The sequence below is a fragment of the Paramisgurnus dabryanus genome, chromosome 4 (genome assembly GCF_030506205.2).
Source record: "Paramisgurnus dabryanus chromosome 4, PD_genome_1.1, whole genome shotgun sequence".
Taxonomy (NCBI): Eukaryota; Metazoa; Chordata; class Actinopteri; order Cypriniformes; family Cobitidae; genus Paramisgurnus; species Paramisgurnus dabryanus.
Window position 1 is genome coordinate 23,569,230 of NC_133340.1, and position 25,763 is coordinate 23,594,992.

Genomic DNA, 25,763 nt, shown 5'->3' on the forward strand with positions numbered 1-25,763 from the left:
ATCATGTTCTCCTGGCAAAATAAAAACAAATAAAACACTAAGTATAAGACTACTGTCCAAACTTTACACATTTTTATACCATTCCTGCTGTACCACTGTATGTAACATGCTATATGTTTCTGGTTGCACTATTTAGTGTTAACTGTTAACAACAAAATATAATCCTAAATCATAATTTGCTGGGGAAATAGGCGTTTGACTAAACTCAAGCGGCGTGCCATCTCTTTAAGCTCGTGTGAGCGCGCCAGGAATCTTGTGCCGTGTGTCAGCGCGCGCGGCGTCTCGCGCAACAGAATTGAACGAGATCTTTTTTAACACACATACATGTTCCGTTTTCAGGTAAATATTAGTTTTCTTGACATCATTAACGCTTTATTTGCGATATTTTAAGTTCAGGTCATGTGAGGATTAGTATTTTGAAAGCTGTATATTCAGATTGAGAGAAATATATGGCTTTGTTTTCGACAACTGTTAGCAAGCTAAACGTGCTTGGGATGCCCACCGTTGCTTTTCACTGGTGTTTACCTTTTAATAAGCTTTATTTCCCAATTCTTAAAATCTGGAATAAGCATCTGTCCTTGGCAAGTACTGGCGTTTTGCGTTTAGTGTTCCCCAGATGTGCTAACGTATATTAAACCTTTGGCCCTGTTAGCATGTTAGCGAGGCCATGCTAGTGCGTCAACTAGTAAGTTAACGTTAGAGCAACGCAAACGTTTTATCTTCAGTGTCATTGCGTGAATATCTTAATTTCACATTATATATATTATGATGTTGGCAGGCCAGCTGATTTTTGTAAAGGTTTTCTGTAATTTTAGCTATTATGAGCACTTTGCAGTTTACCTGATCAGTATTGGATACGTGTATACACTCTACCCTAGAGTTTTAAGAAGTGACTGAGCAATGCATTTTTAGTTGTTAGAACAAATATTTATAATAAATCAGATGAACACACCCAGATTAGTGCTTTAACGTGTTACATGGTTGTTTAAGGCCAGTACAAGGACAGGTAACAGTACAACTATACAGAATGGCCACATCAGCATCATTTCCTATTACCACTAACTTAACGTTATATTTTCTACTTCCATTGGTCTCATCACTTAAGTATGACATATGCTGCCATTTTACTGTTAATTTAATGTGTTCTTATCTGTTCTGTCATGTAGTCCTTGGATGATGACTGCACCCTGGAGGAGGAAGGGTTGGTAGAGGAAGAAGATGAAATTGACCAGTTCAATGATGACACTTTTGGTTCAGGAGCAATCGGTAAGTTTGATAGTTGTTTGTACCCTACATCTTAAGTATGATGGTCAAGGTAATAATAACATCATATGATATCAAGAAACAATTTATTGTGGATGCTCTTGATAAGCCACACGATAGGATGCTATTTATAATTATGTTTGTTCCCTTGGGGTAAACCATTGCAATGCAATATTTTATTCAATAGGTTTTCTGGGAAAAAATCCATATTATTCCCTGTGTAGTGTAGGATCATTAAAACTCTAGAGTTTTTAACCACACGTGCTAAACTGTTTGCTTTAAATGCTTATATCTTCTGTATGTGAATGTTGATACATACCAAAATGCTTTTTTGCATAGTTGTGTTTGACACATGAAAACGTCTCTGGTAACATATATAGCTGTTGTTCCCTGAGAAGGGAACGAGACGCTGCGTCTCTTGCCATACTTCCTGCGTCCCTGTAACGTCATCTTTGGCAATATTTCAGATACTGAAATACTTCCTGCACCCTGTCTTTGTCGTTAAGCCTCACCATTGGTTGAATTTGATATACACATTCAGACGCACTTACCCCTGGAGGCATCTCCAAAGTGTCACAGCAGTGACGCAGCGCGAGTTCCCTCAAAAGGGAACTGTAACAATGTATCTTAAAAGGTAACACGATGTAACCTTGCTCTCACTTGAAAATGGTTCCCACATTTAGTCCTCGAAAGGTCCTTGAATTTGTGTGGGAACCTTGTTTTTAGTACCACCTTGGTTGAGGTTCCAAGCAAACCGTAATGATACTAAAACAGCACCAAAACAGTAGCTTTAGTAGTGACATGATTACGATGTAGCAAGCGAAATACGAAATAAACACAATGGAGGACAAAATCATTGTTGCTGTATGTGGACACTCGGAGCTGTACGACACACCTTTAACTTTCATAGAAACAGGAATAAAAAGGATGTTGCTTGGAAGAAAGTGATTAAGAAGGTCTGATAAATTGTAAAAAATGCTCTTTACTCAATTTGAGCTATATACATATTGAGACTGCAAGCTAGCTAAAGCCGTCACATTGAGCGTATTCATGTCTGAATTTTTACGCACAAAAGACGTGTGTTAACTAAAAATGTTCAAGTGTCCAACTACGCGCGTATAGCGCAATTTATTGATGGTTGGTCAGACATAATCATCACCACCAGTGTCATTGCTAGATCATGCAAGATTAGCTTATCTTCGTGCGACTAATATATTGTATATGTATAGACCATTTCATCGGCCGCACGTGCGGAGACGCGATAAGCGTCTGGTCCGAACTTTACTTCTGGTTTCTGTTTGTTCAATGGTCTGACTAGTTGCTGAAACTGAACTCTTAAACAAATACCTCGTCGAAAATAACAAATGTTTTGGGTTCCTATGTAATCTACGTTTTGTTTATTTAGCTTGTTATATAAATAATAAACTACTTTAAAAGGACTTTGTTGTTATTTATTCTTCGCAGAGTTTCCCAGAAGTTACATGATGACCACGAAAGTCACTTGTTTATGTTGTTACTGCTGAAACCGTCTATATGTTGCACCAACAATTTGGGTGTTGGCAAACATGCTGACTGAACATATAGCAATATCATCTCAATAAAATATTTTTTCCTCTAGATGATGATTGGCAGGAAGAGCACACCCGCCTTGCAGAACTTGATGTGCGTGTGCGAGACGTACAAGAAGGAGCCATCGATGCCCCCTCCGCCCCAATTGAGCTTCCTCCTGCTTGTAGCACCGCCCAATCTTCCACCGTCCCTCCATCCTCCTCCTCTCGCCAGTACTCTGACGTAGATGAACGGGCAGGGGGTGACCTAGCAGAGTCGCTAAGTCGCTTCATCTTGGGATCGGATCCAGCCATCGCCGGAGTGGGCACGGCCAGCTCGGACCGATCTCACCTTCCTCCTATTCTCTCCGGTCAGACTCATTCCTCTGCGTTGGCAGGACAGTCTCCTATGCTGCTGGGCTATCATCAAGCACATCATCAGCTCCTGCACAGGGGCTCGGCTCCTCTTTCACAGGTCGGTATGATAATTTATTGATTTACCTTAATTTATTTGTATTTATCTTAAGTAAATATCCATATACAGTATGCAGATATTTTCTGTTATTTGTTTAATAAATCAATAATTAATGTAGTCAATTCAAGTGAAATTCCTAACATAACTAACTAATACCTTTATGTTCTTCTTCATCCTTTCCTGTCAACCTATAGATAAACTCTCACAATATTTGGGAGAATAATATGGGCTTCAGTCCAGGACTTGTTAATAAAACCGAGGTAAAACACTTGTTTTAATAGCTTGTTGTTGTATGGATTGTTGCCTCTCTTTGCAGTTTTCTTAAACTCTTCATTTACTATTAAGGATGGTTCGCTTATGTCTATTATCAAAGCGGTCGGCCTTCCGAAACAACCTCCTGCCCTGGGCAGAGATGAGGGGCGGGACTTGTCAGAAAGGGTTCCGCCTCCTCGCTCCTCCTCACCTGTGATTGGCAGTCCACCTGTAAGGGCTGTGCCTATAGGAACCCCTCCAAAGCAGCCCATGAGTCATATGCTCAATCAGCAGGTAATATGAAAAATGTTTTGTTTCTCTAAGGGAATGCGTAGTTTTTACCAAACAGCTATTGCAGCCATTTAGATCCAAACGTTTAATGAATATATTGTACCAAAAGTGTCTTTGTATCTCTTTCTCAGAATAATCATCCTTCAGCAGTTCATATAAGAGCTTCCATGCCGCTCCGTTACCCCCCTCCTTTCCCAGAGCGCCTGTCTCCTAACAACATCCTAAGCATCGCCGTGAGTCCCATTTCACATTTCGGCTGAGGTTGATGATGCATGTTTGTTCATTGTGAAGTTGGTTTCAGCTTCTATCACTTTAGGTATGTCTGAGTTTTGAGATGAACAAAATGAAATGGGGAAAATTTGCTTAATTTTTGTTTCTGTTCTGCTTTTTCAGAATTCGCAGTTGTCTCATCATTCATTCCCTGGTGTTAATCATATGCTTTCTCAGATACAGAGACAACAGCTGCTCAACCCTCAGGTAAGGTCATGGGTAGGCTGTAAGATATCCTAAAATAATGTAATATGCATATAGCAATAGTTTGCAATATCTTAATGATTTTAATACTTCAAAAAGTTATGTTTAGTCAAAGTTTTAGGATAGCAGAGAGACAAAACATAGTGTGTGATGCTTTCTTTTTCAATTAAATAACTGGCGCTGTCCTTTGAGCGGGTTTAGTTTAATGTTTTGCATGTAAATTTTTATCTATCACGACAAGCTATATATCGTTGGAAATTTCTAAGAATGTAGTTTTTATAAACCTTTAAAGTTTAAACCGTAATAATAATGCAGTGACAGTAATTTATGAATTTGTGACAAGAGTATGCAGCAAATCGTTGACACCTAGTGGCCGTTATAAAATATATACTTTATTGCATTATTTTAATTTATTACAATTAGGGCTGGGCGATATGACCCAAAAAATTATCGAGAAAATGGTTTCCATATCAGTTGATATCGATAATTATCATGATAATTAACAAAGCTTTACTCCTGTCAAATTTAAAGGGGCCATGACATGAAAATCTGACTTTTTCCATGTTTAAGTGCTATGATTGGGTCCCTAGTGCTGCTATCAACCTAGAAAATTTGAAACAGATCAACCCAGTAACTTAGTTTTGGTAAACCATTCTCTACAAGCACATGAAAAAATAGGTCGTTGAAATTTGGCTCTCCTTATGACGTCATAAGTAGTGTTGTGCCGATAGACGATAGTATCGTGTATCGACGATCGTCCGACATATCGCCAATGGCAGGCTTTCATGGCGATAGTCATGACGATAGTTGGCGAATGGTTGTTATTATCATCATCATCATAGTTTTGCATGCTTTTCCTCGCATGAGGGTTTGTGCTTCACTTTACGCGGAGAGCTTGTAGAGAGAGAGTTCCTTCTTGCACGCAGATGCACTTAATGCGCGCGTCTCGGACTCGTTCTAGCACCTAAATCCAGCGCGTGGATGAGCAGCTACGCTTCCCTCTGTCTCACATGCACGCGCTCTCGCATCTGTCCGAAGTCTAAACATAAACTGAAGTAGTAATCCTTATGTATTTGTGCGGTTTAATGCGTTTCATGCGAGCTGAGGCAAACTATTCCTTTTGTTTAAAATATAACCCGCTGCATATTGGCGCCACTCTCGCTTACGTGCAGATAGCTGCGCTCTGTCTGAACTTGAAGTCAGATAGTAATCCTGTTTATGATATGCTTTTCAAGGAGTTTTAGCAATACATCCCTCGTGTTTAAAATATGATTGTGTTCCGCTGGACCAGTGTGTTTAAAAAGGCACCTCTGAGCACCACTGCTTGACACCTGTAACCTTCTGCAACAGCACTAAACAAATGCATTTAATAATTTTTATGTGCGCTGCGTGTGTCTGCGCAGGTGCATGTTTTTACAGTCATTAAGTAATCGTGTTAAAAATCAGGATTATGATTTTTCCCATAATTAAGCAGCCCTATCTCTGACATTTCCTTGCACTAGAGAGGTTGTTAGCGCGTGTCCTGTTCTCCCTCTCTGGCACGCAAAGAGCGTCTGGGCTTTAATGACGCACTCAGATTAATGGCATTAGTTTTAAGAAAGATGCATTCATGACGGTGTTGCTCTTGTTCTTTTTTCCACCAATCAAGTCTTGTCATAAATGAACAAATAAATAAATGAGTAAACTACTGCCCCGCCCCCCGATACTATCGTGTATCGCCGATCTCACAGGCTGACGATAGGACGATCTCAAAATGGGGCATATCGCCCAACACTAGTCATAAGGACCTCTTATTATAATAATCCAACCCCTTAATCCAACCACAGCACTGCCATTACAAAGTGGCAATTTTAACATGCTATAATAAATTATTTTATATGGTATTTTGAGCTAAAACTTCACACATGTGCTCTGGGGACACCAAAGATGTATTTGACATCTTAAAAAAGTCCTGTGACATGGGCCCTTTAAAGGCAGATTTTTGCTCCTGAATGAAAATTGTAAAAACCAGACAGTTAATAATGGTTTTAAACTACTTTTTATTCAGAACATGACAAATACAAATACTAAAATCTTGTTTTAATGCATCTGTATTAAATGTAAATCTATTTGTTATGAAATCAACACATTTCTGACACAAAAGCAGCAGACTACTGTCACTTTAAGACCCAAGACAGACTGCTTTAAGTTTCAATATACTGAGTAACAGCTGTTTATGTTCACTTAAACAAGAAAGAAAACATAGTTCAGTGATCACGCGTGTTTTATACATATACGAGCTATACACGCTGATAAATGGATGTCAAGAGTGTCACGTTGCTGTGGGAGCGCACATACGCAAACACTATATTCACTGCAGTGGTGGATCTGCTGCTTTTCCTCAGTTTCCTGAATTTGCGAATGTCCTGTAAATATACTTTTAAAGCTGTGCGGACGTGTGCGTGCGCAAGGCGGACGCTGAATGAAAGTACAGTATACTGCACCTATTGTGTCTGCTGTGTTTGACGAACCCTGTTTGCGCGTCGAACATTACACACTGTGAGTGTAAACCAAGAGCGCGTGCCGCATCCGGAAGTGCTCGCGCAACATCACTTATCGAACTGTCCTTATCGTTTTATCATAAAAGTTTATATCGGTAAAATTATCGTTATCGAATTATCGCCCAGCACTAATTACAATAAATGTAAACTATATATATTTAAAAAAAGTTTAATATTTTTACCTCCAGACACGCAGATAAAAACTTTTTTTTTTAAACAAGACACAGATTAGGGTTCTAAACCAAAAAAGTCAAACAGGGCTGCGCCAATTAAGGAGTTAAGAATGTGAAGCTTGTATGTTGGTTATACGATTGTAATTTTTTATATATTTTAAATGATGTTTAGATTTTACACACTTAAATCATTATTATACTATTAACTCTTTCCTCGCCATTGACGCGTTACCTCGCCAATTAAGAGAAAACGCTTCCCTGCCAATGATGAGTATTTCAGGCTTTCCGCAATACCACTCTTCCGCAACTTTTAAAAACCGGAAGTATCGCCCTAGGGCAGTGTTTCCCAATCCTGGACCTCGAGCATCCTCTCCCAAATTTTTTTAGATGTTTCCTTATTTAAAACACCTGATTCAACTTATCAGCCTCCTTCCAAAATGGTAAATGATGAATTAAATCAGGTGTGTTAAATGAGGAGACATCTAAAACATTCTGGGAGGGGGTGCTTGAGGACCAGGATTGGGAAACACTGTCCTAGTGCTAACAGCTGTATGTCCGTGTAAGTTTTGAGGATCGCTCTGCATCTGATCTCTGTCAAAATCCTTCACAAAAATGTAATTATCTCAGGTTTTTGCTGAAGAAAAGAAAACAAATAAACGTAGGATGAAACAGGTTTTTTTTTTTAAGCAGAGGGTTCTGTTTTTTTATATATATATTGTATGTTTATATATTTTAAAAAGAACATTTTCTGGAAGGCATTCAACTTTTGTGAAAATCATGGCTGGCTGGCTGGCAACTTAAAGCGTAACTAAACCCTAAACCCTAAACCAACTTTTTTTAGTTAATGATCTGTAAGAATGGGGCTTTATTAGTGCTGTTCATTGATTTTAGTAAGGTTTTTGACCATTTGGATGTAAAGTGTTTCAATACTACAATATATGGTGTAAAAACGTCTGAGTGCTGCCCTCTTCAGGTTGAACGGTGGCTACTGCAGTTAATTTTCCTATTGGATGGTGGGTCCAAAAAATGACTCGTGACGTAAGCAGGTTCAGGATCACCACGCCCTTGTTACGATCTCACCACACACTTAGTTCGTCCCCTCTATCTCCTTGGGATCTGCCCACTTTTCTTGCATTTTTCAAATATTGCCAGTGGGTGGAGTCAGGCTCTGAACAGAGGTTTAGTAACGCTTTAAAAAAAAAATGCTGGCGAAAAGAGTTAAAACAAGTTATCACATTTTACTTTTTTTTTTTTTGGATATCATACAGCCCAAATTCCAAATGTTAGGGAAATGGGTCTTTTAGGTTTGAGTGAAACTCAGTCATAAATGTTTATTTTTCTGTTTAAAACATCAATAATAGAGTATGTAGTAGAAATTACAGTACAAGTGATATTAGAGCTCATCCTTTTTGTGTCTAGGTTGGCCAATTCCAGCGCGGTCCTCCGTTATTACCAGGTGGCATTGGGGGTTTCAGACCTTTCTTTGGGCAATCTGGCCCCAGATTGGGTCCCCATGGGCCACCCCTCGGCCATCCTCCCATTATCAGACACAACACCACACACCTCCACCCGCAGCATCGCAGGATGCTGAACCAGAGGATGCAGAACAGAGGCTCAGGGTGGGTACCATCAGCAGTCCAGGATGAAGCACAGCTTTGTGTGACCTTGTGTAATCATTTCTCTCCTGTCCTGATTTGTCCTATCAGTGATCACGTTGGGGGCAGAGGGGTTTTGGAAAGGAAAAACAGAGACCCCTACAGCAATCTGATGACCCAGAGAGAGAAAGAATGGGTCGCTCGAATCCAGATGATGCAGCTTCAGAGCACTGATCCTTATCTGGATGACTACTATTACCAGGTGAGGTGACACTCATATATTACACAATTTTCTGTGATACTGTCTTTATTCTCATAAGAACAGAGTTGGCACTTCATTTTCCCCCACATCATCACTACACATTCAATTAAAAGCAAAAAGAGTGAAGTCCTAGTTGAAAGAAATTGTGTCCAGTCACAGCATCTACAAAGAGCCTTTCCCTTATCCAAATATTCAATTCAAATTTATTTTTATAGGACAATGTATTTTGATTTAAAGCTGCTTTGCAGAAAATGCATGTTTATATTGGAGAATCTAGTTGTTAGATAATATGAATTATACTGTTTACAGTTAGCAAAACTAATGTGTATATTATAGCAACAATAGGTGATGATATAGGGTGTTAATGTATAAAAATATAAACTTAAATCTAAAAAGTGTAAATTGTCAACAGGTCTGTTGCTAATTTTTTCCCTGAATCTTTAATGGCAGAATTACTATGAGAAGATGGAGAAACGTCAGGAGCGGGACAGGGACAACAAAAAGGAACACGCTACCAAACTCATCACTCCTCAGGTGGCCAAGCTGGAGCACACCTATCGACCAGGTAAAAACATTTATATAGACGGTCTCAGCAGTAACAACATAAACAAGCGGCTGTCGCGGTCCGCACGTAACTTCCGGTAAACTCCGCTAAGAATAAATAACAACAAAGTTCTTTAAACGTAGTTTATTTATATAACAAGCAAAAAAACAACACATAGATTACCTAGGAAACCAAAACATTTGTTATTTTCGACGAGGCATTCGTTCAAGAGATCAGTTTAGTAACTAGTCAGACCATTTAAAAAAACGAAACCGGAAGTAAGGTTCGGATCCAGACGTGTATCACGTGCGTCCGATGAAACCGTCTATATGACACAATAATCGTACCTCCATGTTAATTTCTTATTAAATGAAGAACTACAGTAACAAAAAATGAGCAGAGAAACTTAAGCTTTCCGTCCTCCTGTACGCGTCTGGGAACCCGAGTGGGGGGGCAATGAAAAATGTCTCCAATATTTTAAATGTAGTCTGCGTTGTTATAATGTAATGTAGTCAATGTTACATACAGCTTCTTTAAGTAGCATTTGTTGTGTGTCAGGATGTGATGTTATGGTTGTAATTGTCTAATATTGTGTTTGTGTGTGTTTCACAGTGCAGTTTGCTGGCTCATTGGGTAAACTCACAGTCTCAAGTGTGAACAATCCCAGGAAAATGATTGATGCCGTAGTGACCACCCGCAGCGACGATGAGGTCAGCAGTACAGCCCGCCGTTCACTTGTTAAAGAAATATTACACATTCACAAAAAAATCTGAATTTACTCACCACCATGTCATCAAAGATGCTTGTGTTTTTCTTTTTGTGGGTGAAAAAGAAATTAAGTTTATTGAGGAAATTTTCCAGTTTTATTCTCCATATAGTGGACTTTAGTGGAACTCAGCAGTTTACAGTTTCAATGCAGTTTAAAATTGCAGTTACAGTGCAGCTCCAAAGGCTCTACACAATCCCAACTGAGGCATAGGGGTCTTTTCCAGTAAAACGATTGTCATTTTCACAAAAAAATTACTTTTTAACCACAACTTCTCTTGCACTAGACGTGTGATGCGTCAGGGCGACCTTATGTATTATGTGATCACGTCGAAAGGTCACTCCGGCGTTGTTGTATGTGAAACGATACTATGTAATGTCTTTGCGTCAATTTATTGTTTAAAATGGCCCGCAAGTGTGCATTTCATATACGCAACGCGTGACCTTTCGATGTAATTACGTAATGCGTAAGGTCGCGTTGGAGCATCACATGGCTAGTTAAGTCCACTATATGGAGAAAAAGGTTTTCCTCCAAAAACTGAATTTCTTTTCGACTGAAGAAAGACATAAACATCTTGGATATGGGGGTGAGTCTGATTTCATGCAGCACTTCTGGGTTCTAGCGATCTCAAATGTTATAGGGAAATCTGGATAATATAAACTGGTATAATAATGCAAAACTACCAAAAAGACTCATGGATGTGGATTTTTTACGAATTATTACTGTCATTACTGTTCCATGAGCCTGTAGACTGCAGTGTACACTGAGAGTTTATAATATTTTCGCTTAAAGGGACACATCATTCAGCTGATCTCCGGGTCTGGCGCTATCACTTTTAGCATAGCTAAGCACAATCCATTGAATCTGATTAGACCATTAGCATCGCGCAAAAAAATAACCACTTTCACTTTTTTTTTTTTTTTAAACTTGACTCTTCTGTATTTACATCGTGTACTAAGACCAATGGAAAATTCAAAGTTGTGATTTTCTAGGCAGATATGGCTAGGACTATACTCTTATTCTGGCGTAATAATCAAGGACTTTGCTGCCATAACATGGCTGCAGGAGGCGCAATGATATTATGCAGCACCCGAAAGTGGTCCATAGGAATTGAAAGTTACCAAGGGGCCTATTTTCGGGCACTGCGTAATATCATTGCATTTTTCAAAAAATTTGAGTTGAAATGAAATGAGCTTGGACCTGGAAACTGTATTCCTAACGTCATGACTTAACAAGCAGATACTTTTATACTATGCTCTTTACTTGCGTTTCAAAAGGATTTATATGATTAAGATTGACTATTAAATCTATCCTAGACTCCGTATAGGCATACACGTGTTTTATTTTTTGCCAGTTTGTGTCATGAATACATAGTTGCATGTCAGTTGAAAGGCACAGTCTCCACTTAATGTGAACGCATGGTTTTATTTCTGTCATTTTACAGGAGAAACGAGAGAAACAGGTTTGGAATAAAAGACGGCAAATCCTTTACACTGTGGAGAAGGTAAGGGAGAGATGAATATAACTGCTACAGAGCACTGATATCTCAATCTCAATGCCTCAAACTATGCATAAATAATCATAAATAAGCTCTGTGTGTTATACAGATGTACAGTCTTCTGCTCGAGGTGCAGGACTTTGAAAAGAAGTTTTTGCAGACCCCTGAACACCAAAGAGACGCCTTGCTTGAACAACACAAAACTCACACGCTGCAACTCTACAGCTCACTGCGAGAGAAAGAGTGGGCCGACCGGTGAGCACCAAACCAACAGCATCATAAAAGTATATGGTTGACTCCTAAAGAGTCCTGTATAAGATGTTTCTCTCTCTCTTCTGGTGCAGGGTGAGCGACGAGCAGTGTTTAATGATCATGTCTGTTCGCAAAGGGAAGCGGCTCATCTCCAGGCTCCTCCCCTTCCTGCCCCAGCCGCAGGCTGCTGCTGTCGTCATGGCAATTGCCAGGAACCTTCCAGCCCTGGCTAAGAAAGACAGGCATGACCAGGTACAATGATAGATCATATTTATGTCTTAGTGTGTTGTCAAAGACCTTTTATAAATGTTACATGAACCATCTTCTCCTGTAGGTATTGTGTTGGTTGGTGGAACCAGTAGCCGTGGTGATCCAGTCCATGTCGAGTACGACCCTCACTGATCTCCTTCAAGAGCTACAGGGCAGTGAAGGACAGCTTCCTCTCGTGCTGCAAAATAAGGTACAGCATTCCCACCGTCCAGGCATTATTTGAGTTGTTATCCCACTGAATATCAGTACTGTATTGTAATTGGTCTGTGTTGTTGTTGTGCCGGTCAGTTTGGTGTGACGCTCCTCTATGTGGTACTAAGTGAAGGCGAGAGGATGCAGAGCTCTGATCCCAACTGTCAGCTTATGGACGATAACCGCTGGTAAACATCTACCTGCACATCACACCAGTTATGATGATAAGCATGAACTGTAAAACCCCAGAATTTAGGATGCACACGATTCAAGTACACACAAAGATCAATTTTCATTAACATTTTGAATGAACAGATGCACAATTTAGGGCTTTAAAATTACACTTCTACATGTTAATATACTAATTTAGTGCCTTATTTAACTCTAGTAAGTGAAAAAATCGAATTGAGTAAATTTGTATCTTTTTAGGCGATTAATCGAAAAATAATTTACCGATTAATCGATTATGAAAATAATCGTTAGTTGCAGCCCTAGTGGAATTTTCAGCTTTCATGTGTGAAGCTGGCTAATGTTTCTTTATATTTTGTATAATCTCTTTTTCCAGGACCGAATTAGTATTCTCAGTGACCAGAGAGCTTCTGAAGGTCCCATCGTCTGATCTCTCATCGCCTCTGTTCACCCCTCCAAACCTTGTGTCTTTGTTCTCTCGATATGTGGACCGGCAGAGACTGGAGCTCCTTCAGGAGAAGCTACAGTAAGACGATCTGCATCTAACAAAAGCTTTATGAAGATTTAATAAATGTATTACTGTGGTGAAGTTGATCAGGTGAACGAAGAGGAAGTGATGATATCTTTTAAACTGAATTTTTGTCTTTTCTTTCAGGATCACGGCCCTGTCCAGGTAGAAGTTCCTTCAGCTGTCAGACCCGATGAGACTGACTGTTAATGTAGTTGTGAATGAGCAATTTTATGTGTGAATATGTATCGGAGGGCGAAATAATGTCACGTTATTAAAGTTACAATAGCAACACATGGTAAAATGGCCATCGCCCATAGGTTTGTCAATAAAGGTGATCAGGTTAATGTTTTAGCTTCAATTAGGGAACTCTGAGCAGAGGAGCCAGTAATGAAATCCCTCACGTGGCAGTCGCTGCTCTCCAGACGATGTTTTCCCGTGAAATGGCTTTAATCATGAAAGCATCCGACTTTATTTATAGTCACGTAGATTTGAGACACTTGCTGTACATTAATATCTTAATTTTTCTTAAACACTGCAGCCTGAGGTATGTTTGAAAAGAGTGACTGTACGTATGTATGACTGTGAGTTTAAATGAAGGTTTAAACAAAGTTATTCATTTTTAAATATCTTGACGTGATGCCTGTGTTAAAACATGAAATTAAAACTTTCTATTATACAAAGTCACGCTTAAGTTGTGGTGTTTGTTTTGTTGGCTAGTGCTCGGGTTCGTGGAACATGGTACAGGTTTTCCACGCCTCTAGAAAGGTCTTCAATATCAGATATATTATTTCAAGTAAAGAATGTGAAAACGGATATAGGTCCTTGGAATTGCTTGAATAAAGCACGGGGTATAGTCTCTTACAAGAGTATGCGCGCAGTCAAACGCACAGCCTTGCAAAGAAAATTCATTTGCATACCTGTGTGCTGACGTTTAACACTTGCGCATTGCGACAAATTCCAATACCTCTCATGGACTACATACTAATGTACGTGCATACGTGACCTATGTATAAAATGTACACAAGGTTTTAATCAAATTGGGTCACGCGCGCACTGTATGTGTATACGGAAAAATTGACTATACTTCGGGTTTTAGCATTAGAGTAACATTGCGCTGTTATATTTAACTAACAGCTAAGTAGATATGAATGGTACATGTCTCAGTATCTTCCAGAAACCAGCAGTAAAAATATTATTCAGCACATTGTTTACATGATCACATGACAGACTGAAATAAGGTTCATGTATACTGTATTATTGCTTGTTGACTTAAATTACAGGGCTGTTGAATGCTTTATTCTGATTGGTTGAAAAATGCTCCACAGGTATGGATTATTTTTCGATAAGTGCACACCCAACCTGTCAATGTTTTAAAATGACCTCCAGAACAAACACAGCTTTAAAAAACAAAAAACCTGAAGCGGCTCCTTTTTTTAATATGCGAAGCATTGCGTTCCTCATGGGATTTAACTTTCTGTCATGCAAATGTTTTGCTTAAAGGGATAGTTCACCCAAAAATGAAAATAATGTCATTAATGACTCACCCTCATGTTGTCCAAACTTGTAAGACCTCCATTCATCTTTCGAAACACAGTTCAAGATGTTTTATATTTTGTCCGAGAGCTTGTTGACCCTTCATTGAAAATCTTATGTACGGTATATTATCCATGTCCAGAAAGGTAATAAAAACATCATCAATGTAGTCCATGTGACCTAAGTGGGTCAGTAAGAATGTGTTGAAGTCTTAAAAATACATCTTGGTCTCAAAACAACAAAAATTACAACTTTATTCAGCATTGTCTTCTCTCCCGAGTCTGTTGCGAATGCGCGTGCACAGTGACACTGCTGACATACTACGCTGCTGACGTGTTATCCTCAGACATGTTTGCGAAGAATTTTTTTTTTCAAACTTACAGCATGTGTCTCCCTCAGACTGTAAATGAAGTTTGGGTGCAAAAAAAGCTGGGGCGCACCAGATAACACGTCAGCAGCGTTATACGTCACAACAGACCCGGAAGAGAAGACAATGCTGAACAAAGTTGTAATTTTTCTTATTTTTGGACCAAAATGTATTATTGATGCTTCAGCACACTCTAACTGACCCACTGATGTCACATGGACTACTTTGATGATGTTTTAATAAATAAACAAAAATAAATACATGACATACAGTTGTTTTGTTCTCTTTATTATTAACTAATACCATATACATGACAAATGATGTGACAAACAGTAAGAAAGTAAACTTTACCGTTTCACAGTACAATCAATAAAGCCACACAGGCGTAAGTGTTTATGACAAATCTCTGCGACAGCTCTCCGACGCCTGGTTTTTACGTCAGTGCCTGAAATCGCTCAATCATTTTCGTTCCCTTCTTCCCCATATAGTGGACTCAACTGTCATTTGCTATATAGGGAATAGTGAATGAGTGAACGAGGGAGCAGTTTTGGACGCAGCTCCAGGCTCTGTTTACACGTACATGGTTATTTTTAAAAACTGAGAGATTTACCTTCGTTTGTGCCCCTCGTTTACACGCAAACGGAGAACTCGCCTCTGAAACCGATTGTTTCGAAGAACTCCGGCCAGAGTGGAGATCTTGAAAATCTTCGGTTGCACGGTTGCATGTAAAGTGAGACAAACGGATGTTTAAGCAGGCAACGTCACAGAGTATGCGCCAGAGCTCGCACCTACGTCAAAAGTGCGACCCATGTTTACATGTGACTGCTACTCTGAACGCTTCCAAGATCACATTTCTGTTCGTGCAAACTCGTTTCGTTGGTTTGTATTTGCAAATACAGCTGCTCCATTATGTCGAGGAGCAGAGACGAGTGCTCGGAGGTCAGCAATTTTACGCGTGTTTGACTTCATGCGGCGCTGCAACGGATGATGTCAAAGTACCGCGAGAGCGATTAGAAGTTAGACCTCTACGTGTGATTCCTCAACCCGCTCTCGCTGTACGTTGACGTCATCGATCACCTACTGCAACAACTCCTCCCTCCAACATGAAGAACCAGTTCACGTCACCACCAGCGCTGCCGGTGATTGGCTTACGTGGGCTTGAGCGTCTCTTGACGGCAAATATGCACGGGTACGTGTAAATAAACACTTTTCTGAAAACTGACATGTGTGCACGATATTATTTTTGAAACCGGAGAGGTTGAAATGTCCGTTTATGAAAATAACCGCCCACGTGTAAACATAGCCCCAGAGTATAGGAGGAGTGGGGAACCCTGGTCCAACCCTAATCAAACACACCTGAATTTCATTTACAAGTGATCCTGAGGACTTTCATTTGATTCTTCAGGTGTGCTTAATTAGGGTTGGAACAAAACTCTGCAGGACAGTGGCCCTCCAGGACCAGGGTTCTCCACCCCTGCTGTATAGCAAAACATGGGATTTCCAAATCTAAATCATTTTGATTCAGATTTAACTTTTTAAACAACAGCCCCCTACAGATTTTAGCTCCAACCCTAATCAAACACAGCTGCCAATTGAGGTGTTCAGGGTTGCTTTATAATTACAGACAGGTGTGCTGGAGCTGGATGCAACTGAGGTCTGCAGGATGGTAGCTCTCCAGGAACAGGGTTGGACACCTGTGTTTTATTCAGTCTTTGGTAATTACTAATACTTTTGCATAACTGATCAAACTGAAATAGACTTAAATACTTAACATAAACTTACAAAAAAAAATCATCATCATCCGTGTGATGTTCCTCTTCTCATCTCTATCAGGTTCCTGCAGTTGATGAGTTTGACTGAACACCTCTTCAGGATCTGCTGCTGTTCTCCAGCGTTACAGACAGAATCCAGAGACTTGGTGAAGGTTTGATCAGTAGATTCCTCATCCTGTAAACCCTGATTACTGTCACACACAGCTGTGTCCTCCTGATCGTCTGTGGGCTTTGACTCAGTATAACAGAGTAAAGCGAGACTGATCTCCGAGTCCTGTGTTTGTCTGGATTTGTCTTCAGAGAGTTGAGTCCAGCAGTGGTGTGGTCTGATCTCCGCTGATCCACGCTTAATCCAGACATTCACTGGAGCTCCCATCATCAGTCACATCCATTGAAGATTCACGACAAACCACTTCCTGACAACACACGCGCACACACACACACCCACCGTGAGATTATAAATGATATTTGATGATTGAGTGATGCAAGTAAACCATACAGACCTCTCGGTTCATCTCCTTTTGACCTCAGCGTTGTCTCCAGTAACGCCACCTCTTTCTTTAGATGAGAGATTTCTGCGATGAACTCCTCAATATCCAGCATGGACAGATCAGTTCCTACTGATTTACAGCACATGTGAACTCTCATCGTCAACATCTTAACACTAAAATACACTTTGACAAGTATCTGTGTACACTGAATAAAACACTAAAATCATTGAAATAAAACTGATGTAAAGCACGCAGTGGTTGATGTTTGAGTTTGTTTTTCTTTAGTGGGTTCGGCGCTAAAGAGCTGCACAGCGCCCCCTACTATACTGGATAAAGACAAAACATTCACAAGATGGGACAAAAAGACAAGAAAACGCCAAATGTCAGTAACAAAAGTTAATCTAAAAGGCGATTTATTAACACAGCAACATGGTAAGGTTCTTTATGTAGCATAAAAAAAATCATGTAAGCTTAGTGAAACTAATAAAAGGTTTTGCCTTGTTGGGATACAGTTGCAGAAAAATCTCGCGAGATGTTGGGTTGTGCGGTATCTATAGCCGTTTCTCAATATGCGTTCTTGTCTGTACTTGTGTTCTTGTGGACTTGTGAAACGTCATCAGTCGCGGCCCAAGTACTGTTCCAATTCAAAGTTCGCATCAAGCCCAAGTTCACATAAAATCCCCGGATGTGTTCTTGATCCGCCCATTTTATCGAGGATGCATCAGAGGAGACTTGTGTGGACTTATGAAGGCGAAGTTTCCCAGAATGCATTTCGCGTCAGGAGTTCGTTCTTCCGAGTCTGAACTTGCAAGTTCGAACTACGAAGGACACAAGTCCGAGTTTGGCGTACTTGGTATTGAGAAACGGCTTATGTAGGATTCGGATTAAACAGCGCTCATCCGGCGAGTTTTCACGAGATTTTGGTCGTTGCTGTATTCCTTCTAGCCAGCTGCACAGTTGAGCTCTTCTGTCCCATCAAAACTAGTTATTATTAAACCATGGCCATTATTTTACCAATACTTTATGCTTATATATTGATGACATTCTATCTAAATGTAATTTGTGTTCAGAGAAGTCAGACATGGCTTTGATAAAGACACCCCTGGTGAAAAAAATAAAACCATTATAGAAAATTCTAATGGTTTCTATTAAAATACCAATAGGAACCATTAGCTTTCACCATTAAAACCACTACACTGTAGTGTGTTTTGGGCCATATTCCATTAGAACCAATAAAATTCCCAATAACCCCATTAGAATTTTCTGTAATGGTTTTACTGTTTTTTTTTCAGCAGGGACTGCTAGAGCTATTGTTGCTATTATCTTGTGTTATGGAATTTTTACCTTGTTGAACTCATGAATAATTATAGTCATAACCCAATACAGTTTGAAATGATTTCAATATCTTGCAAGAGGCACTTCTGTTCTGAAAAGGAAACCTTCAACTCTGCGTTAGACACATCCTGTTTATTCACAGTCTGTAGCTACAGAAGATTAAGTCTAAACAGTAAGGCAGTAATTTTCCATCGCTATATGTCACATATCCAACTAAACTTAAGGTCAAGACAGAAAAATGTAGTTTAGTTTAACTTATTCAGCTTAAAACTCCTAATAAACAGCAATAATTGCTCAAATCATAAAACAGTAGAAATAAGTAAATATAACATTTCCAATGACACTTGCTCTTGGTTTATTGAAGAGTTTATTTATAGTGATGAACAGAATTACAGAAAGAGCTCAAACATCTGCAGGAAATGTTATGGAAAGAATTGAATTTTGCATATGGTTTCATACAACGCAACAATGCATTCAGAGTCTGTTTAAACAAACCTTGCTGTTTTTGGTGCAGTGCAGTACCAGTTAAGCTTCAGAAAACAAGTACAGATGTGATACTTTAGTTATGGGAGCTTTCATGGGTGAAATAGTCTGTTTATCAGCTGACCTTGACGCTGCTCTCCCTGGTAGCACTGATAATGAATAAAACCCAAACATCCCTCCCTTGCAAAGTATAACACTAGAGATAAAAAACAGCACAAAATCAACTGACATGAACACCACTGTTGTTAACAGTACAGTAAATCTTAATATTTATTGTTAAAAGTATTTTGTATAAATATAATTGAGCTTAAATATCAAATTTGATATACATGACTTGAACTGAATATTACACAAAAACAGCCAATGAGCCCATGAAATAACTCCTACTGTTTAAAATGCATCTCGAGGTGAAACCTCAAGAAGTTGCTTTAGAAAATAATAAGGGGACATTTCTGCAAATCACGCAAAGGGTAAGATGCTATATAACATAGCTTTTATTTATATTGAATATATTTTTGTCACCGCACAATTCTCATCGTTTTTACATGTGAAACTTTTAAAGAAATGTTTGTTTGCTCTCCAGAAACATACCCAATCTTTATAGATTGAATATTTCAATATTTCAATCTGAAAAATGATTTCATGAGTACTCTGGATCATATCTGAAACATTGAAAGCATTTTTATAGTATGGTACATCCACACACACATCTCTTTTTTTCCTTATCACTATTTGTGTGTGTTGAGATGTCACTTCTCCTGGAAGAGGTCTGTGATTCGGTGTCAGTGATATCTGGCAATGCAATATAAAGCATTCGGTAAATTGGTTTTTGATACCCAGTGTCCTTCAGAAAGTCATCAATACTCTGATATGATATGATGCTCAAGAGGAGAGTCCTGCTGATGTGATATGTGGCACGTGAATCATAATCTGACTGATTTATGTGTGTGGTCAGATAAACCTTCCCGATCTCTCTGTTTTCCTGAACGTTGATGATGATGATACGATCCGCATTGCTGTTAGCATTTTGAACATCACTGAATTCCTTAACGAAATCTGGTAGCGTTTCAGCTCCTGGTGATTTCAGATTGCCAACCAAATAATAAGGAAACCTCATATTTGGAAGAAGCTTTTTGTTACGATGAATGTATCTATTTTCAAAAATGTGAAATCCAAAATCTCCTCTTTCTGGGTCACACCTCAGGATAATTTCATCATTGTCTGTGTGATAAATGCATTCATGAACCAACCAGTACAAGAGTTGGAGTCCATGACGGGGCCACGGCTGTCCAAACCCAAACTCTTTTAGCTCAGATATATCTCGGATTTTTCTCACCATGGTCTTGGTCCAGTTGCTGGAAAGATGAATATAACACTGACTGAACAAAACATACATTGGTATTGTGTCTGCTTTTAGTAAAAAGATGAAGATCTTAATGTAACCTTACCTCTTTTTAAAAAGTTAAGCTTTTTTATTGCAGGAATCTGTTGTTGTGCGCTAAAGCGCTGAAAAGAATCTGACTAGCTGAGAAACAGGAAACTTATATTGATGGGTGTGTCCTGTGAGAGCAGACGTTTTCCACAACGGTTTGGGGGATTTTTTTTCTTAACATGTTATTTGTTACCCTTTACCCATTCATTTACATTATAGCTTTCATTTTTACATTAATTTATTTAGTGTAATTTAATTTAACTTATTGGACTATAAAAAAATTTGAGAGGAGATAAAACAATGTACTGAAGAAAGATCTATATAAAAAGTTTACTGAATTATACTTTTATTGTAATTTTTCGGTCTGTGTATTGCTTCACAATTCAAATTTCAGACCATACAATAAATGCAAAAATAAAAAATGAAACTGAACATACATTTTTCCTCATGTTAGAATTTTAGGGTTGTTCCCCCACACCCCACGTTTATATAGTTGATATCTTTTCATATAACCCTGTATATTCTTTATAATTTGTTATCCTCGTATGACTTATGAAGCAGTGATACTCTCATGTGTCTTAGCTTGCATTTACTAAGTTGGGACCGAGTTGGGACATTTCCCTTGGATATGCAGAAAAGCTCGGCATGGGCTGGTCAGTCTCGGTCATGAAGTTCGATCAGACCTGTTCCTAATTTACCTTGGACAGGTATACAATGAGAACTTCCTGTTCCAAGGTATATTATTTATGTGTCGGTAGTTTACCCAAGTGCTGATCATAAGTAGTCCAGACATTTCCCCTTGTCTGACAGGTGATTAATGCTTCCTTTTTGTATTCGTATATACAGTGGGGAAAATAAGTATTTGACACATCAGCATTTTTATCAATAAGGGGCTTTCTAAGTGGGCTATTGAGACAAAATTTACAATGTCTGAGGAGTCCAAAGAATAATCAGGAGAGTTCTCCAAGGGCCAAGAACCACTTGAGCAGAACTTCAGGAAGACCTTGCATCGGCAGGTACTGTTGTTTCAAAGACAACTATAAGCAATTGCACTGAACCGTCATGGCATCCATGCACGCTGACCACGCCAGACTCCATTGCTGAACAAAAATCATGTTGAGGCTCGGTTAAAATTTGCGAAAGAGCATTTGGAGAAGACTGTGGATTATTGGGAGACTACAGTATGGTCAGATGACACCATACCAACAGTAAAGTTTGTTTGACGGTGGAAGCATCATGGTTTGGGGCTGATTTTTTAGCAAGGGGTACTGGCAGACTTCATATTATTGAAGGTTGGATGAATGGAGAAATTTACCGGGACATTCTGGATAAAAATCTGCTGCCATGTACCAGAAAGCTGAAAATGAAAAGAGGGTGGACATTTCAGCAAGACAATGATCCCAAACACAAGGCCAAGGAAGCAATGAAGTGGCCCAGTCAATCACCTGACCTAAATCCCATAGAAAATCTATGGAGAGAACTGAAGATCAAAGTTCATAAAAGAGGCCCAAGGAACCTTCAAGATTTAAAGACCATTTGTGTAGAAGAAAGGGCCATAATCACTCCTGAGCAATGCAGACGACTGGTCTCTCCATACAAGAGGCGTATAGAAGCTGTAATCACAAACAAAGGCTTTTCTACAAAGTATTAAAATGTGTTCAATACTTATTCCCTGTGTCATTTCACTTTATTTATTATGACTCAACTTGTATACTTAAATGTTCTGATTTCTTTGTATGAATTCAATTTTTGGCTTGATGGCTACATCTGGTGGACATTTTGTGTCAATAGCCCACTTAGAATTCCCATTACTGATAAAAATGCTGATGTGTCAAATACTTAATTTCCCCGCTGTATTGTGAACTTTCTCCAAAAACTTTGGACTATGATTTGACCGGTGTCTTTTCATAGCCCCTAATATCAGAAAGCTCTGCTTCTCAGCTCGGACCTCCAGACTACGAAACATATTCCTAGACATGATTAGATTTACATTCTAACAACTATGTAAAGTCATCTCGTTTAATAGCCTCTCGTTTAATAGCCTCTCTCAATAATGGATGAATCTGCATTAGAGAGGCTATTAAACGCAATGGCTGTATTTAGTTGTTAGAATATAAATCTAATCATGTCTATAGGAATGTGTCTGAGCTGAGCAGCAGAGATTTCTGATATCAGGGGCTATGAAAGACACAGACATTGAATGCTCTGTTCAGATCATAGTCCGAAGTTTTTTTGGAGAAAGTTGACATTATATAGGGATGCAAGGAGGAAGCATTAATCACCTGTCAGAAGATGGAAAATGTCTGTAACTCATGATCATCTCTTGTGCAAACAAGTCTGGCTACTGATACATTAATAACATGCATAGACAGATATACAACGAGAACAGAGAAGTTGAGACTGGGAACAGTGAAGTTTGGTTGAACTTTACATGACCTAGACTGACCAGCCAATACCGAGTTCTGCAGGTCTAAAGGAAATGGCACAACTTAGCATTTGCAAGCTAAGGCAAGTTATCATTGCTTCATAAGTCATACTGGGATAACAAAATGAGGAATATGCAGTGTTGAATGAAAGATATTAAATGTATAAATGTGGGGTGTGGGGGATCAACTTTTTAATTCTAACAATAGTGCATATTTATCTGTTCTTTTTTACAGTCTATGATATTTATGCATAAACAGATGGAGTGTTTTTGGCACTGTGATTCTGCTGGTTTATTAAATTAAATGCAATAAACAATTGTATTAATAACTTGTATTAATTAAATGCCTATATTAATACGTCCAGGGATTCTTTCACGGGAGGCTGAGGCAAAGTTAGATCCAATTGCAGTTTATTAGAACAATCTGAATAACAGGCATAAAACAAAAAACAAGCAAACATGAACAGGAGAAGTCATTCATAAACAGGGTAGAAATCAAAGCTAAAGGCCAGGTCCCAAACAATCATCTATATCCAGGCAGAGGTCACGGTAACTGTAACAAGGAAACAAGAACCAGGATATGCTAAGTGCCGCAGACAGCGCTAACAATACTTACATTCATACTACACAATGAATGAGTGCACAAACCGGGTTTAAATAGACCAGGTAATGGGCAAACAGGAAACAGGTGTGTTAATGCTTAGTCTATAGCAGGGAATTATGGGAAATGAAGTCCAGAGGGCTATGGGTAGAAATGTCTTAGAAGACCAGCAGAGGAAGCCATGACAATCGTGACAGATTCATAATAATTGAAAGTGATGAAGATGGCGTCTCCCATCAGATGTTTATATTCACAACAAAAAGAAAATGAAACCGGGTGTATTATTATAAATTAAGGGTGCCTTATGTCTTTTAAAAATCTTGTTCTTTGTATATTTATCAAATCAAACAGGCACAAGATATTTACACAGCACACAGTCAATTGTACATTATAAACATGCAGAAACATTGCGGGATGGTTTCCCGGACAGGGTTTATCCTAGTTCCAGACTAAAATGCATGTTTGAACTGCCTTAATTTAAAAACACCTTGCATTGACTTATCTTAATATACAGTATATCTGCATTTGCAGTATTGTTATTTTGTAATGTATGTTTGTGAAAAAGACTTAAATGTCCTAATATAACTAAGACCTGATTATCACGTATTGGTTACTCAACTGCTTTTTCCTATTTTTAAACCATTGTCGCTTCGGTTTAAGGTTAGATTTGGTGCTTGCATTAGAAAGTCACTTTATATATTGGTTTATACTATTTTTTCTGATTTATTTTTTTATATGTCGCCTGGCGTTGGGGTTAGAGTTGGGTTTGGTTAGGGATGTCATTTTATGTAAATCTAACCCTAAACCGAAGCGACAATGGTAAGAAAATAGGACAAAACAGTTGAGTAACCAATACGTGATAATCACACGAAAACAGGAATTTGTTATATGATCACGAAAAAACACGAAATTTCGTGATAATAGCACGAAAAAAGAATCAAAAAAGTACGTGACTATATAACGAAATTTCGTGAGACTGGCATGTTAACAAGCCACACACTAACAGCTCAACAATTCTAATCAATCTTACCATATTAATGGATTTTATTGTCAAAAACAACACATATTGGTGTTATATATATATAAATATTGTAAATCAATGCATTTCTTAACTATTAATTAAGAAAAATCACAGCTATTTGCCTCTAACTCAATGTATTTCAATGGCTCACTATGGAACTAGTAAGGAACTAACTGAAGTCTTCATGGCTGCGTCCAAAACCCCCTAACGTTACTTCCACTATATAGCTATAGTAAACAAAAAGCATTAGGCGAGGCAAGCAGTATTTCCCGATTCATAGTATTCAAAAAACAGCAGGCGAAAATTACCCTACTACATCTCCCCGAGATGTTTATTCGATGGACACTTTGCTATCCCGTGATCCCACAGGAGAGGAGTTATCCAACGAAGAAGAAGACGGAGGCGAGTTGCTTTATTGAAAAATGACTAAAGGCATTATCGGCACTTCAAATGCAAATACATATATTAACAGTGGCGGTCAGTGACTTCTTTTTCGAGGGCGCACGATGCGCACGATGTGTGTTGGTCAACATGTTCAGTGCATCATGTAAACTTATGTGCATCATGCGTCTTGCCAAAATAAGTGCCTGCTGCAGACGCGTCTAAAGGGTTTATGATAAAAGTGACGCTCGCGTTTGCCAGATACTCGCTTAATCTCATGCGTATAATCAGAGTTTAGTGTTTTAGTGAGTTTTTTGCAAGTTTATTTTGTGAACGTGTCACTTATTTTGACATGACACATGATGCACATGGTTTATTTTATAAATTTGCGGCCCTCGGAAGAGAAGTCACCAGCCACACTGAAACAACTGTACATTGTGTTTTTAAATTGCACTTGATTAACGTCATTCCAGTTAAAGACTAACTTGTTGTTATGACGACAAATGTCATGTGATGTATCAACATGGTGAATGTAGTATGTCCGAATTCATTCTTACTATCCATATTCATACCAGGTAGTACATACTGTTTTAACGGTCGATGAGTAGGTACTTTATCAAACTCAGTACCTGCTGTCACAATCAGTTTTGGGGAAAGTTACTTTTAAAAGTAATATATTACAATATTAAGTTACTCCCCAAAAAAGTAACTAATTGCGTTACTTAGTTACTTTTCATGGAAAGTAAAGCTTACATTACTTATAAGTTACTTTTGCGTTACTTTTTCTTACTTGGCTGAGGATTGATCTCTTTCAGGCCTTGCAGGTGT

At 38.8% G+C, this 25,763-nt stretch overlaps 1 protein-coding gene and 1 long non-coding RNA gene across 2 annotated transcripts; both read left to right on the plus strand.

The window, feature by feature from the left end:
* Nucleotides 1–223: 223 nt before the first annotated feature.
* Nucleotides 224–13,778, plus strand: patl1 (PAT1 homolog 1, processing body mRNA decay factor). The gene is made up of 18 exons (XM_065295220.1): nucleotides 224–339; nucleotides 1,167–1,266; nucleotides 2,882–3,285; nucleotides 3,480–3,545; nucleotides 3,631–3,831; nucleotides 3,960–4,061; nucleotides 4,222–4,305; nucleotides 8,435–8,634; nucleotides 8,722–8,872; nucleotides 9,323–9,437; nucleotides 10,029–10,126; nucleotides 11,627–11,686; nucleotides 11,790–11,935; nucleotides 12,025–12,184; nucleotides 12,267–12,392; nucleotides 12,491–12,582; nucleotides 12,960–13,109; nucleotides 13,239–13,778. The coding sequence occupies exons 1-18, from the start codon at nucleotides 325–327 to the stop codon at nucleotides 13,258–13,260; spliced, it is 2,292 nt and encodes a 763-aa protein (XP_065151292.1). The 5' UTR covers nucleotides 224–324; the 3' UTR covers nucleotides 13,261–13,778.
* Nucleotides 13,779–15,289: 1,511 nt separating this feature from the next.
* LOC135785748 (uncharacterized) lies at nucleotides 15,290–17,532 on the plus strand. The gene is made up of 3 exons (XR_010546704.1): nucleotides 15,290–15,557; nucleotides 16,304–16,709; nucleotides 16,828–17,532. It is a non-coding gene; the product is annotated as an uncharacterized lncRNA (long non-coding RNA).
* Nucleotides 17,533–25,763: the final 8,231 nt, after the last annotated feature.